This window comes from Ochotona curzoniae, unplaced genomic scaffold (assembly GCF_017591425.1).
Source record: "Ochotona curzoniae isolate NIBS_2020 unplaced genomic scaffold, NIBS_Ocur_1.0 scaffold_2587, whole genome shotgun sequence".
Taxonomy (NCBI): domain Eukaryota; kingdom Metazoa; phylum Chordata; class Mammalia; order Lagomorpha; family Ochotonidae; genus Ochotona; species Ochotona curzoniae.
Genome location: NW_024467096.1, coordinates 26,725,157 through 26,739,837, shown reverse-complemented (window position 1 = coordinate 26,739,837; position 14,681 = coordinate 26,725,157). Strand labels below are relative to the sequence as shown.

Genomic DNA, 14,681 nt, shown 5'->3' with positions numbered 1-14,681 from the left:
ATGCAAACGGCAAGTTCAAATGAAGGCCCGGTCGTTCTTCATTCTACATTCAGACTTGCCTAAATTGAATAGCTATCAAGTACAAATGTTTGGTGAATAAGGGGGGATATATGATATGAAGTAGAAGCAGAATCCAGGTGTTTGGAATCTTTCTTCATTTCATGTAATACACACAAACATTAATTATAAAAAATATGTGTACAGAGGAGGAAATACATTGTTATTGTCTATTTCAAATGCACACATGTAAACATTTCTATGCCTCATTTGGACAAAATTAAAAGCACAATTCAGGAGGTATTAAAAATAAAGTTAGGTCACTTGGCACACCATCCTGTGAAGGAGGCTTCATGTGTGGCAAGAGATTTGATTATTTTAACTTTTTTACATTTAGCCTTGAAAGAACAGGAACTAGGCTTGAAGCTGACAGCAGCGGATAAAGTTAATGAACGGGAAAGTGCAGTTCCATCTAGTGGCATGTGGTGTCATCAGAACCAAAATCTGGAGTAGAAAAAGTACTGTTAGAGCAGGGCTGCTGGTGGCTGTTTCAGGACCATCAGAAACCACCAGACAGGAGATGGAATGCTGCAGATTATAACTGCAAAAGTCCCAGAACCATCCTGGTGTGGCCATGTGCTGTGTGCCCAGCAGAGTGGTTTATAAAGACAAGGCAGTGAGTGTCAGTAGTGTGAACTGAGCCATTGTCTGTGGCACAGAAGCCGTCCTCATCCGCTTCCCAACTGTCCATCATTAACCAGCAAGAGGTGAAAATTCATGTTCTCTAACAAGCTTTTCACAATGAATTTTCTGGGTCTAACTTGCACACCTAAAGGTAATTGAAAACATTGGATCCAGTTGGAATCATTTCCATGTTGTATATATGTTTTGCCTACAGAAAGAACTCTATTTTCATTTAAAGGAGATATAGTATGTCCACATGAAAGAATACTGGACTACTATTTTCTGAAATCCCATGTTTGTGTCCTAGTCCTGCATTCCCTTGTTTTGTGAACTTGAATATATATTGCTATTCTGACAGTTTCCTCATTAGTAGAATGAAGGTGACATATGATGCCATATGAGATAATTTGAAGTCAAATACATTTTCAACTGCATAGCACTGCACATGTGCTTTTCCTATGCCCCAACTCCTAAGTGAAAAAGTGTGTATGCAACAGTGCCTGGTTAAGAACATTTATTGCCCATTGTCCAAGGTGCAGCAGAGGGGCACATTCCAGGAAGAGGACAGGCCAACGACAGAGGGGCATCTGGAGACTGAAGGATATAGCAAAGCAGCAGAGACAACAGTGTGATGTTGCAGTGACAAAACACCCCAGAGGCAGTCAGCAAACAGTGAACTGAGTTTCACTGGTGGCTGGAGCTCCAGCAGCAGCCACGTGGGAATGGGGGGAGGACATCAGAAGCCCAGCAGGTGATTCCAGGCAAAGAACTGCCTGCCTCACTGATTTGTTTGATACAATTAGGAGCAGAGACAGAGCAGTATACCCCAAGAAGGTGGTGTGGGAACATGGCAGATTTCACAGTTCAGACTCCCATCAGAGCCACATCAGGTGACATTTTGTGTAGGGAGGCAAACGTTGTTGGACAATACTGCACATGCAAAAGCTTGGAGTGAACTCATTTCTGGCTCAGTGCATTGCACCGACGTGACATCCTACAAGTTGGCAACTACCCAAAATACGTCCAGGTAGCCCACGGACCTAATGGCCAGCAGATCAAGGTCTCACAGCTGACTTGTCATAGGAAACTCTACAGGCCAGAAGAGAACAGAGTGATATATTTCTGATTCTAAAAGGAAAAAAAATTGTTGGTCCAGGTTTATGCTCCCGTAAAGCATCCCTTTGCCTTTGAAAATAAAATAAAACCCTTCCACAGTAAAGAAAAACTCAAATAATATGCCTCTTCCAGACCTGCCATTAAAATGATACTTAAAGATGCTCTCTTAACAGAAAAAGGAATAGCATCCACCCAAATCAAAGGCAATTTTGAAGACCATCCCATTAAAATAACAACGGAAACCTAAAAGAAGCAATGAACAATCCATTGCTAAAATGACAGGACCAAATTACACCCCATTCATATTAACCCTGAATGTAAACGGCTTAAACTCATCAAACATCATAGATTAGTAGCCTTGTTTAAAAAAAAACCAAAACCCATGTATTTGTTGCCAATAGGAGACACATCTCACCAACAAAAATCAGCAGAATCTATATCTCATGGATTTTGATGTTTTTGTATTTTTTTCATTCCTTCAAAAAGCTTTTTTCTCATATTAATTTATTCACTGGCTCCTAGGTCAAAAAGTAGCATCATTTTCTTCAAGAAGGTTCTTAATTTTCTTTTTCATTGCTTCAGGGACACATTAATCATTTGGTAGTGTGTTATTTAACTTCATGGAGTTGTAAATTTCTTTTTTTCCCCTGTAGTTAATTTTGCTTTTAGGTTTTTCATTTAAGGGAATGTATAGTAACTGTTTAGTGGAGACTATCATATCAGGTAGCATGTTATTTAACTTCATGGTGTTATAAATGTCTATTTTTCCTCCTGTTGTTGATTTTGTTTCACAGCTTTTCATTTAAGGGAATGTGCAGTAACTGTGTAAGGATACAACGCAGTATGCATCTCTACTTCCAAATAAAAGATAGACTCCCAATGGAACTGTTTACTAGATCTTGACAGCATGATGCTTGACTGTCTGCCATTGTCCATGCCCATAGTGATGGACTTATGACTGGTTATGAGGAACTATAATATTGGAATAATATGGCAGAAATCAATGTGTGGGGGGAAGAGTTTGGGGGAGGCGGCTAAGGGAAATTCCAAAGCCTTTGAAACATTATCATAAATAATAATTATAATAAATGCAAAAATAAATGTATTATATATTATAAGCAATAATATTTAAGGAGATTAAGTATACAATTTATATAGACAATATCTTATGAATTCTTTGCACTGCCTAAGTTGTATTTAGAAATCTACATATTTAACATTATTTGTGTGACAACATATTTTTGCTAATGCTTAAACATTATATGACCAATTGTTATCATGGCATTATGCCACACACTAGCATTAACTAACACTGCAGTTCTAATACATTGTAGTTTCATATTTTGAAGACATTTTCATTAAGAACAGTGTCAAAATGAATGAAAAATCTCTGAACATATATCACATTGAGTATATCGCTTAGTCTTTAGGCATGGATAGAAATGTGTGTTTTTCAAATGTTTATCCTAGTGGAAAGGCATGTTTCAGGCACCAGTTCAGGTATGATTGAAAAATCAGGATACATATATTGTCTAAGGCGTTGGTCACTTCTTCTTCTTCTTTTTTTTTTTTAAGATTTATGTATTTATTGGAAAGTCAGATATACAGAGAGGAGGAGAGACAGAGAGAAAGATCTTCTGTCCGATGATTCACTCCCCAAGTGAGCGCAACGGCCGATGCTATGCCGATCCGAAGCCAGGAGCCAGGAACTTCTTCCGGGTATCCCACACAGGTGCAGGTTCCCAAAGCTTTGGGCCGTCCTGACTGCTTTCCCAGGCCACAGGCAGGGAGCTGGATGGGAAGTGGAGCTGCTGGGATTAGAACCTGCACCCATATGGGATCCTGGGTGCGTTCAAGGAGAGGACTTTAGCCACTAGGCTATGCTGTTGGGCCCAAGGTACTGTCTTCTAATAGAAGTGCCTTGCCTATTCGCTTTCCTCTATCAAACATGTGAGATTAATCAGTTCATGCGAAGCGCCTGCTTGTCTGTAGCTAAGTTCTGAGTCCACCTTTGGCACAGGCAGTAGATCTGCTCCAAGGTAGAGGCGATCTCTCTAATTTGTGCCTTTGTGAAGCGATCCGAACGGCTAAGGGAATCCAAAGAAAGCATGTTAAGGAAATGAACTAAAACCTCACAGTTTCTAAAATTCTGAATAATATCCTCAGTAGGATGTCCTCAGTAGCATAAAAGATCTCTCTTCTTTTTTCCCCTTCGATTCTATTTTAAATGTTATGACACAATTCCATAGGCAATGAAATTTCCCTTAGCCCCTCCCCAAATTGCCTTTTGCCAACTCATTTCCCCCATATTATTACAATTGTATAGTCCTTCATAAGCAGTCATAAGTCCATCATCTGCTATTTCAGTATATCCTGACATGGTGGGCATGGACAGTCAAGCATCCTATTGTCAAGATATATTTAACAGTTCCATTGGGAGTCCATCTTTTATTTGGAAGTAGAGATGCATACTGCATTGTGCCTTCACATTTGGATAAGTTAATCTCTTTCACACAGTTACTATACATTACCTTAAATGAAAAGCCATAAAGCAAAATCCACAACAGGAATAAAGTTTTAAAAAATCACAGCACCATGAAGTTAAATAACATGCTACTGAATAAACCAATGTGTCAGTGAAGAAATGAAAAAGAAAACACAAAACCTTTTTGGAGAAAATGATGCTACAGTGTGATTTATGAGTCAGTGAAGAATTTAATAAGAGAAAAACTATTTTGAAGAAATGAAAATAGAAACCCAAATATCAAAACTCATGAGTTGCAGCAAGAACAGTATTCTTAACTGCTGCAACAAATGTCTGCCACTCAATCATCTACTTTTGATATCACAACAGCTCTGTGAAGTTGGCCCGGCTGCTTTCCAAAGAGAGAAAAGGAAGAGTTGAAATGGCATAGTGTAGGACAGAAATCACCACCTATAGGAACTAGGCATTGCCCGAGTACTCAAGTGGGTGGTATTGGCCATCTGACAGTACGAAATGCAACTGGAAAACACTTAAAAAAATACCAAGAGCTTCTTAGGTCACTGTTAATGGTACAAGGTGGGAATAATTTCTAGTCACCAACTCATTATTTGCTTCATTAAGCTAAGTTACCTCTGCAGCCAATTTTATCTAATCTTCCTTTGTAAGGCTGAGGCTGGGCAAGTAATAAGAAAGCTAGAGACCAATAGTTGGATATATTTGTAGTCCCTAGGTCTCATCAGGCTCATTCACTTAAATTTCATTAAAATTTTGAGACAATCTTTCTAAAGCTGCTGTTTTCCATAGAAACACGCATAGGAAAGCTGTTGACAAAGCCAAGAGGTCCTTGCCTGAGACTTAATCTAAGCAAGTCACAATTATTAGTTAGATGATGAACATCTTATAAATTGTGGTTTTTAAATATCCTTAATTGATGCATAAAGATGAATGCATAAAGAAATTTCCAAATGAATAAAATACCCTTGAGACTAGTAAGAAGAAAATAAGAGTTACAGAAAGGTGCATAACACCTATCCAGATAGGCCTAACTTGCATTCGTACTGTGAGATGTGAGCTGGCCACAAATGACACAATCATTTCCTGATGAGGTAACAGGTAAGACAGTCACTGTCTCAGAGAGCTTTGGCACCAACAGATCAAGTTCATAGTACTCTGCCAATAGGCTCTGCAGCACTAGCCTAGCCATGTACAGATGAAATGCAGCAAGGCTACACTATCGTGGCTCTTGATAGCAAACCTTCTACTGGCTCTAAGGCCAAAATGATGGCTCTAAGATTGTAATGATGTATATGGGGCTCTCAGATCAGGATAGGGAGGTTAGTAAGAATGTGGTGTGGTCCGTGGAGAAGATTGTGATGGGGTGACTTGTAGAATAGGGCTCAAAATTTGTAGTAAATACAATGACATTGTTATGTCCTGGATGTTGTGCCCTTTCTTTCACCCCCTAACTCCTAATATAATAGCATTTTAAGATGAGGTCACTGGGAGAAAATCAGGGTTAGATTAAGTTTTGAGGGTGGGGTCCATGTGAAAGAATTACTGACCTATTCGAAGAGACACCAGAGAGCTTTCTCTCTCTCTCTCTCTCTCTCTCTCTCTCTGTGCCATATTGTGGCAGAGTGCCAAGGCAGCAGTCCAAAAACCAGGAGGGGAGCCCCTTTCAGAACCTGAACATGATGGGCCCCTTTTCTTAGACTTCTAACCCCTGGAAATAGAAGAAAACCGATTTCTGTGTTCTAAGCCCTCGGTGTTTTATTATGGACACCCCAAATGACTAAGACAGAGGAAAATCTCTTATTAATAGAAATACAGGAGAGATAATTGAGTGGAACAAGTTTGTGGTGAGCAGTGTGGTAGGGAAATGAGGAAAAATGTGGTTTTGTATTTGAAATGCATAAAATTACAAATCATGCAAATAGATTAGGCATTTTATAGCTTTCCTAAAATGCTGAATAACGTTATTGAGCAGATAGACTGCTGAACAGATGTTCAGTTGCTGATGCTGATGACCCCCTTGGTTCCCTTTGTAAGATAAGAACATCAACCCAGTGATGGAATACAAAAGCCACTTAGAAGAACATTCGTTTAAGTTTCTAACTTACAGCCTTTTGAAAAATATTTAGAGAGGAAGAATCTGCAGCCGTTAAACCCGTCCGTGAGAAGCTCTCTTTTTATATTTTCAGTACAATGGCTTAAATTTTGTAAAATAGCTCAATATAATTCAAGTCTAATTTTGGCGTTTGTAAGACTAAGGGGTGGAAAACACGTGCTTTTCCTGGATCGTAGAAAGGAATTCGATAATTTACCTTAAGGCCATAGGAAGATCAGTTTTCAATGTTTAGAACAGCATCCAGTTCCTCAGTGTGGTGTGGAGGCTATAACTTGAAAAATCTCTGAATTCTTGTGCAGGTAACAAGGATGGCTATATGCGATAGCTCAATAAATGAACTTGGGAAAACATTGTGTTTGCTAAATTTTTGTTATTGATTTGAAATGAGAAAGTCAGTGCAATGTTGAATTAGATATCAGGAAAGAATAAAGAAAAGGCACTTTAATAGATTCTAGCCTAATAAATGCTTTAGACTGGAATGTGTGGCATTGTTATATGCTTTAGAATATAAAAGGAATCCAATCATTAGCCTAAACTTTGTTTGCCTTTGCAGAGGAAATTTTCTGTGAATGTTTCTAAAATCCCCCAAACACTTGTAATATTTGCTGCATAAACTTTCCGTGTTCTAGAATTATCTAATATACATACAATTGGCTCAATATAAAAGACTCATATACCTACATTCAGTTGGGTACTTCTAATAAGATCCAATATTGGCAAGATTCGCTTCCCCATTGCTTCCATGTGTCTCACCGTGTCTTCTCTGGTCAGCCTTCCGAAGGGAGTCTTACATTCTAAAAATTGTAAAATAAACTTTTATCCTATTGTTTCCCCCTGATTTCTATTACAAAATGATTTCTTTGCCAAGCTCTAAACAGATACTTTGATATTAATAAATATGAAATCTTTAGTACAGAAGCTAGCCCCTTCCCTGGACCATGGTTCTGACAACGGAAGATCTATGAGGAGAAAGGCAGAGGAGACTCTGTCCTTTAGAAACCATCATTAATTCATCTTGCTGTGTTTCTTGATTGAGAGATCTAAGAGACAGCCCATAAAAAATCACCTATCTCAGCAGAGCATATTTTTCCTGAGTTGTGAAAAAGTATTGTCATAAATGTGTCTGATTCTTGTCTTGTTCCTCCCAGGTATTATTCAAGTATGCAGATCCCTTTGACTTTGTAGCTAGAAGTTGAGATAACCCTCAGAGGACATGGTACCAGACAAACATGAATTCTTTATTATGTGGTTAGAGCTGAAGGAATAAGGTAAACTTAGGATTTCATCCCTATAATTGAGACTCTAACTTCATGTAAATACATTCTTGATTTTTGCAAGTTTTAGCTGGAGTTACTGAGCAGGGCCTGTCTCTGAGCTACTGTGGGTAAAGTTGCTGCCAGTGAAGTTTGCATCCTTTAGAAGCACTGTTTAGAGTCCTGGCGGTTCCATTTTTAATCCAGTTCCTTGCTCATGCACGCAGGAAAGCAATGGAAAACAGCCTAGTTAATTAGGCTCATTCCACCCATGTAGGAGAACTGGATGGCGTTCCATGCTTCTGGTTTCAGCCTGGCCCAACTCTGGCTGTTGTGGCCATTTGAAGAGTGAAGCAGTGGGTAGAAGATTTCTCTGTGTCTCTCCTTGTTTATCTGTCGCTCTCTTTCCTATACTAAAAGCAAAAAATAATTACAAAATGCTACACTCGTATAATAATCTTAAGGAAATCGAAGCTCTTGGTCCACATCTAAGAAAAGAATGGAACAGATATTAACACAATGACAGTTAATCTCAGTGATTAAGGATTGTTGTTGGTACATTTTTGTCTTTCATAACAGTTTTATTGTATAGCTGGTTCACTCTCCAAATTGCCTTAACAGTGAGCTCTGGGTCAGGCTGCAGATTGGAGTCAAGGGGGCTCCCTTTGGGTATGCCATCTATTTGGCAAGTACTCAAGTATTTCAGCTATCATCTGCTGCTTCGCGGAAGTATTAGCAGAGAGCTAGATTTGAAGCAGAGTACCTGGGACTCTAACAGGCAACAGAAGTCTTAGCTTACTTAACCTAATGTGCTTGTGTCACAGTGTCCACTTCTCCAAGTATTGCTCACTAACCAAGGAAGAAGATTAGCAAGAATTATTTATGACCCAACAAGCATTTGTTGGACACCCAACTTCAGCTGCATGCTAAGCTCTGGGATGAACATGATTTGATGAATAATGCACGTTATTGCTTTATTATGCATTGAAAGATAAGAGCAAATCTAAGGGATTTACCAGTGTATATTGGAAGCTTCCTATTTGAGACTTTTTCTAAAAATTTTCCATCTTCTTTGTTTCTAAACCCCAGAGTCAAGAGATACTCTTGGGGAGGAAAAGATGACCAATCAGCTGTTTGAGGCAATATGTGGAATCCTTGTAGATCTGAAATGTGACAGAAAAAGAATTAAGAGAGTTTGTTATTATTTTATTATATTCATAGTATTATCTCCCTCCCACAATGCTTAGGAAAAGTGATAAGTAGAAATACATTCAAGGCATAAGGTAAAACTGAACATCAAAACATCAAATCCTGTTTTGCTGTGTTTTTCTTAGTAATTTAAACATATATAAAGTCAGTTAATAAAATAAGGCCAATTATGTTGTCATGCCTGTCTGTCTTTGAAATCATGGACATCCAGGACCAACTTGTGCGGGCATTATTTTTCTCCAGACAATGTTATTTTTTGAATCTATCGTTTAAGAAGTAAGAAAACAACGCTATATCAAATGAAAGGAAAATTGCCAAATGAGAAGTAAAACATATAGGTAATTAATTTATGTATCTTCTTTTCTATCAATGCAGAAGGAAATCTAAAATGATAAATGCACTGACTAATGTATTTAGACTTGGAAATAACTCAAGTATCATTTTAATGGTTCTAAAACAAACTGAATTCTTAATGACTCTAAAAGCAAATACTGACTGAATACCTACTCTACTCACCACTGACTTAAGAGTTGTGTGCATACTGTGTGGTGATGAATCATGCTAATCCCCTACCTGTGACACACAGGCATCCCATATTGGGCCATATCTGTGTTTTGATCCAGCTCCCTGTTTAGGGTCTGGGAAAGCAGCCGAGGATGGCCCAAAGCCTTGGGCCTCTGCAACCAAGTAGGAGACCTGGAAAAAGTTCCTGGCTCCTGGCTTTAGACTAGCCCAGTTCTGGCTGCTGCAGCCATCTGGGGAGTGAACCAGTGGATGAAAGATTCACTCTCTGTGTCTGTGATTCCACACTTAGGTAGTCCAACCCAGAGACCACAGGCCCAGTCATGGCACTCTGCTGTGGAGTTTCTTGGTTAAGGATTACATACGGGGTTAGGGTCACAACCTTGGGGTTGTGGATGCCAGAATCACTCATTTTAATTACATTGTGAGCAATGAGGCCTTGGTTAATTGTAATCAACTTTCCAAATGCAGGAAGCAACATGTAAAGATTTAATAAGCTTTCCCTACTTACATCTGCTAGAAGGAGAAAAAGGTGAACCCTCCAAAAGTTCTGGATTTGTGGCTTAGTTAAGGGTCAGTTTTTAGTATAGAATCAGATCTCAAATGGTAATGGTTCAAATGTAATCTATAATTTTTACCTATATTTACTTAAAAATAATAGAGTTATCTATGAGTGTCTTTAAATCCTAACCACTACCCCACCACCAACTCTTCTGACTCTTCTTTTCTTTTCTTTCTTTTTTGTGACAAAACCTTTTGTTTGAATTAACATTTGCTGACAAGTGCAATGGTTAAAGCTGATTTTAAAAAGTAGAGGTATTCTGCTTAAAGCCAGAACAACGGGCCACCCACTTTGCCCCACTGTAGTCCACTCTCTACCTCCCCCACAACACCTAATCTGAGCCTCCCCCCCACACATTAAGTTTTCACAGCATGGTTTGGAAAGTTTCACAGCCTGTTATTTGGTTAACCAAATACAAGATGTTTGTTAAATAGCAAGCAAAACTATAAATATGCTGATTATTTGCAGAACTTAGAAGTCACAGAATACGTTTTAAACGTAAGCACAGAAGAAAAGCACAACATGTGTGTTCTAATTTCTCTTGGGTGGCCTAGGATCATTTAATTTTCATGAGGTCTAACATTCATCTGGCTTTTCTGTGCCACATACAATCAGGGTTAGCTCTTCCTGGTCAACCAGTATGGGGTCAGATCCATAATAATGCCTCCTCTAAAGACAATGAAACTGGGAATTCAGCAAGTCACCAACTTCCTTAGGATTGCAGAATGAGCCAATAGATGGGCCACAAAGACAGCTGGGCAGCTGGATACCGAAGTGAAATGGCTCCTCTCTCAAGGTAAGACAGGGTCATGGCTGTGAGAACCAATGGGAAACATTTTGCCTTGTAGAAGCACAGAAATGCCAGAAAAGGATTGTTGGATACACTCTAGAAAATAAGTGCTCAAGAGTTTCCAAAACTAACCAAGTGACATTCAGGCATTTGAGCACACAGTTTGTACCGTTAGATGTGTTTTTACTTGGTGTTTGCATTACAAAATGCTTCTGTTTTAACAGATGGCTCATTTCTCTAAACAAGGTAAAAATGTGATTTTTCACATTTCAATTCCTAAATGTAGGAAATATTTTCTGCTCCTTTTGATCATAGATGTTTCCTTTGCTTTTTTTTTTCTTTAAAGATTTATTTTATTATTTTTATTGGAAAGGCAGATATACAGAGAGGAGAGACAGAGAGGAAGATCTTCCATCCGATGATTCACTCCCCAAGTGAGCGCAACGGGCCGATGCTATGCAGATCTGAAGCCAGGAGCCTCTTCTGGGTCACCCACGCGGCTGCAGGGTCCCAAAGCTTTGGGCCATCCTCGACTGCTTTCCCGGGCCACAGGCAGGGAGCTGGAAGGGAAGCGGGGCTGCCGGGATTAGAACTGGCGCCCATATGGGATCCCGGGAGTGCAAGGCGAGGACCTTTAACCACTTGCGCCACCACGCTGGGCCCTCCTTTGCTTTTTAAAATCTGCAACAGGGCCTTGTGAGATGGCTCAATGGCTAAATCTTTACCTTGCAAGTGTTGGGATCCCAAATGGACCCTGGTTCATATCCTGGCTGCGCTATTTTCTATCCAGCTCCCTGCTTACAGCTGGGAAAGCAGCAGAGGATGGCCCAAGTCCTTGGGACCTTCACCCACATGGGAGACCTGGAAGAAGCTGCTGGCTTTAGATTGGCTGAGTTCCAGCCATCGCAGTCGTTTGGGGAGTGAACCACTGTGTGGAAGATCTTTCTCTGTCTCTCCTTTCTGTAAATCTGATCTGCCTTTCCAATAAAAATAAATCTTTAAAAAACCTGCAGCAGAGACTCATACATTAATATCTCCAGTCTAACACTGACTTGCTGTAGTATTTATAAGGGAGGAATGTAACAGTTTTACTAACGCTGCCAATAACCAGATTGCTGAAATGGCAGCTAAAGTAACGTTGAGATTTGACACTGTCTGATATACACTATTTCCTGTTTTTAAAACTAGCCAGTTGTTTGAAGACTCTAACTTCAAAGATAATGCAGTTGATCTCTTCTTGCTCTTAAATATTGTTGTTCTTTGGGCCCAGCGCAGCAACCTAGTGGTTAAAGTCCTCACCTTGCACACACCGGGATCCCATATGGGTGCTAGTTCTAATCCAGGCAGCTCTGCTTCCCATCCAGCTCCTTGCTTGTGGTCTGGAAAAGCAGTTGAGGATGGCTCAAAGCCGTGGGATCCTGCACCCATATGGGAGACCAAGAGAATGCTCTGGATTCCTGCTCCAGATCAGCACAGCTCTGGCTGATGCAGCCGCTTGGGGAGTAAATCATCAGATGGAAGATCTTCCTGTTTGTGTTTCCTCCTCTCTGTATATTTGATAAAAATAAATAAATCTTTAAATACATATATTTGTTGGTTGAAGAAGAGACCATTACTAATACTGCCAATGGACACATTGACTAGAAAAATTAATTTTAGCAGCAGAGCTAATTGATTTTAAAACACATTTGCAAAAATATAAGTATTTAAAAAATTTTTCAAAATACAAGTATTTTCCATTCCTTTTGAATCTATAGGTTTTATCATGTCAATATTCCATCCATTATTAACTTCCAGGTGGGCTCTTCATCCTTATTTTTGAGATTTATTTATTGGAAAGGCAGATTAGATTTGTACAGAAAAGGAGATAGAAAGATCCTCCATCTGCTGGTTGACTCCCCAGGTGGCCACAGCTGAGCTGATCTGAAGCCTGCAGCCAGGAGCCAGGAGCTTTTTCTGGGTCTTCCATGCAGGTGCAGTGTCGCAAGGCTTTGGATTATCCCCCACTGACATCCTAGGCTATAAGCAGGGAGGCGGATGGGAAGTGGAGCAGCCAGGGCATGAACAGGTGCCCACATGGGAGCTGGGTGCTTGCAAGATGAGAATTTAGCTGTGAGTCATGATGCCAGACTCCCAGGAGAGATTTTAAAATACGAGACCCCCTACATACACACTGTTAAGTTTAGAGAAAAAAATCATTTTAAAGTGCCATTTTTCTTCCATTAGTATGCAGAACAAATTGCATTTGTATGAACATCTAACTTAGCAGGTGGTCTATGACCCAAAATGACAACACGCTTACCAGATGTTGAATCTCATGTAACATTAATTTGAGTGCTAATTGTTCTCAATTTTGTGCTCATAAACCTCCACCTACTTCCAAAAAGCCTTGTGCTTCTGATGGATATGAAAGTTAATCAGATTATATTGTCCTTCAGTAGGAAAATGGAATTAGCTAAAAAATGTCTTCTTTGCTCCTGTCATGTTGGAAGAAAACTTGGGAGAAATAAATCCTTAATTCATTCCTTTACAATTTATCTCAATTGGAGATGAAATTTAGATGACGATGACGGAATTTATTATTAAAAATCAGTTAGCAGGTACGGCATGGTTCTAGACTTCTTCCATTAGGAAAGCAGATGCTTTAAAAAGTATCAAAGATCGATTATGCAGATTAAATTCCTTACAGAAGCATGATCTTTCAATTCTTTCTTCCTCAGATGAAGGATGCCTTTCAGCAACAGAGGTTTAACAGTTTTCCCTTAATCATCTTAATCAAGAATACATTTTTATACCATGGAAAGCTAGAGCTGACCAGTTTTCAAGTTTTAAGTTACTGAAGCCCTTTGGCCTCTTTATTCTATTACCTTTTTCAGAAAATCACTGGGAGTTCCATCTCTCTCTCTCTCTCTCTCTCTCTCTCTCTGTAATACACACACACACACACACACACACACGCATGCACACACATACTCATTTTTTTTCTCTCCCTGCCTTCTCATTCAGCAGCCCTCAAAGCTCTCTGTGCTTCACTGACATTCTCTTTCTACACACATCTTGGTGGATTACTCTAGTAAAAGAATTATTATTACTACTTAGCTGTTGCTACTTCTAACAAGAGGTGGGGACCAAAGCTATCGGGCTCTCTGAAAAAGTTTCTGAAACTGAGACACTGTATTTCCAAATACTTTCCAGGTCATTACTTATTGTTCCAACTTATCTCCAATAGAGTACGCGTGTTTCTCAAAAGTGTTACTTTTACCATCCATAATTTTCATTTTTCCTGATTACTGGTAACATGTTTTAAGGATAGCAACTATTCATTGAATTATTTTACATACGTTTTTGAGGTCCTGTTGACTTTTCTTTAATTCCCTGATGAATTAAAGAGTCTCAAAATCTAATTAAATAAGCCTTTGGCAAGATGCTCTACATCAACACCTTCTATGCATTATTACTTTTGTAATTTTGCCCAAATTTCTCATAACACCTGGCATAAAAAAGGGGCTAACCAACCAGGCTCACTGATACCCTGGTGGCTCATGCAATGCATTTCCACATGGCCACCTCATGAATATTTCTTTGCCTTTGCTACTGCCTGTCACAACAACCTCCCGGCACATCAGCCATCTCCTTTCTTGGCATTGCAGGCTTTCAAATCTGTGCACTTATTTCAAAGGCTGTATACGATTCACACGTTTTTTCCCCCTAGTTCAAAATTGTGTCAATCGTTCTGCTGATCTCTCTCACCACGTGTGCTTATCACACCTATAGAATTCTGATTGTGACTTTTCCACCCTGATGTTCTCACCTACTGTGCTCATTTTCCCTTGATGCATTCACTGCCTTTCCTTCCAAGTGTGCCTGTTTTACATTCTGCTTTGTCTATCAAGGGCTTCCTGACTTCCTCACTATCCCCATTTCAGATGCTCGAA

General features: G+C 39.5%; 1 protein-coding gene across 1 annotated transcript in view; it reads right to left on the bottom strand.

Annotated features, from left to right (window-relative positions):
• The window catches only part of SPATA16 (spermatogenesis associated 16), a 205,164-nt gene that overhangs the window by 33,784 nt on the left and 156,699 nt on the right, over positions 1–14,681 (bottom strand). The window contains exons 7-8 of the mRNA XM_041002591.1: positions 8,680–8,826; positions 7,092–7,204 (exon numbers count right to left, since the gene is read on the bottom strand). Coding sequence (XP_040858525.1) covers positions 7,092–7,204; positions 8,680–8,826 — 260 coding nt within the window. The remainder of the gene's footprint in view (positions 1–7,091; positions 7,205–8,679; positions 8,827–14,681) is intronic.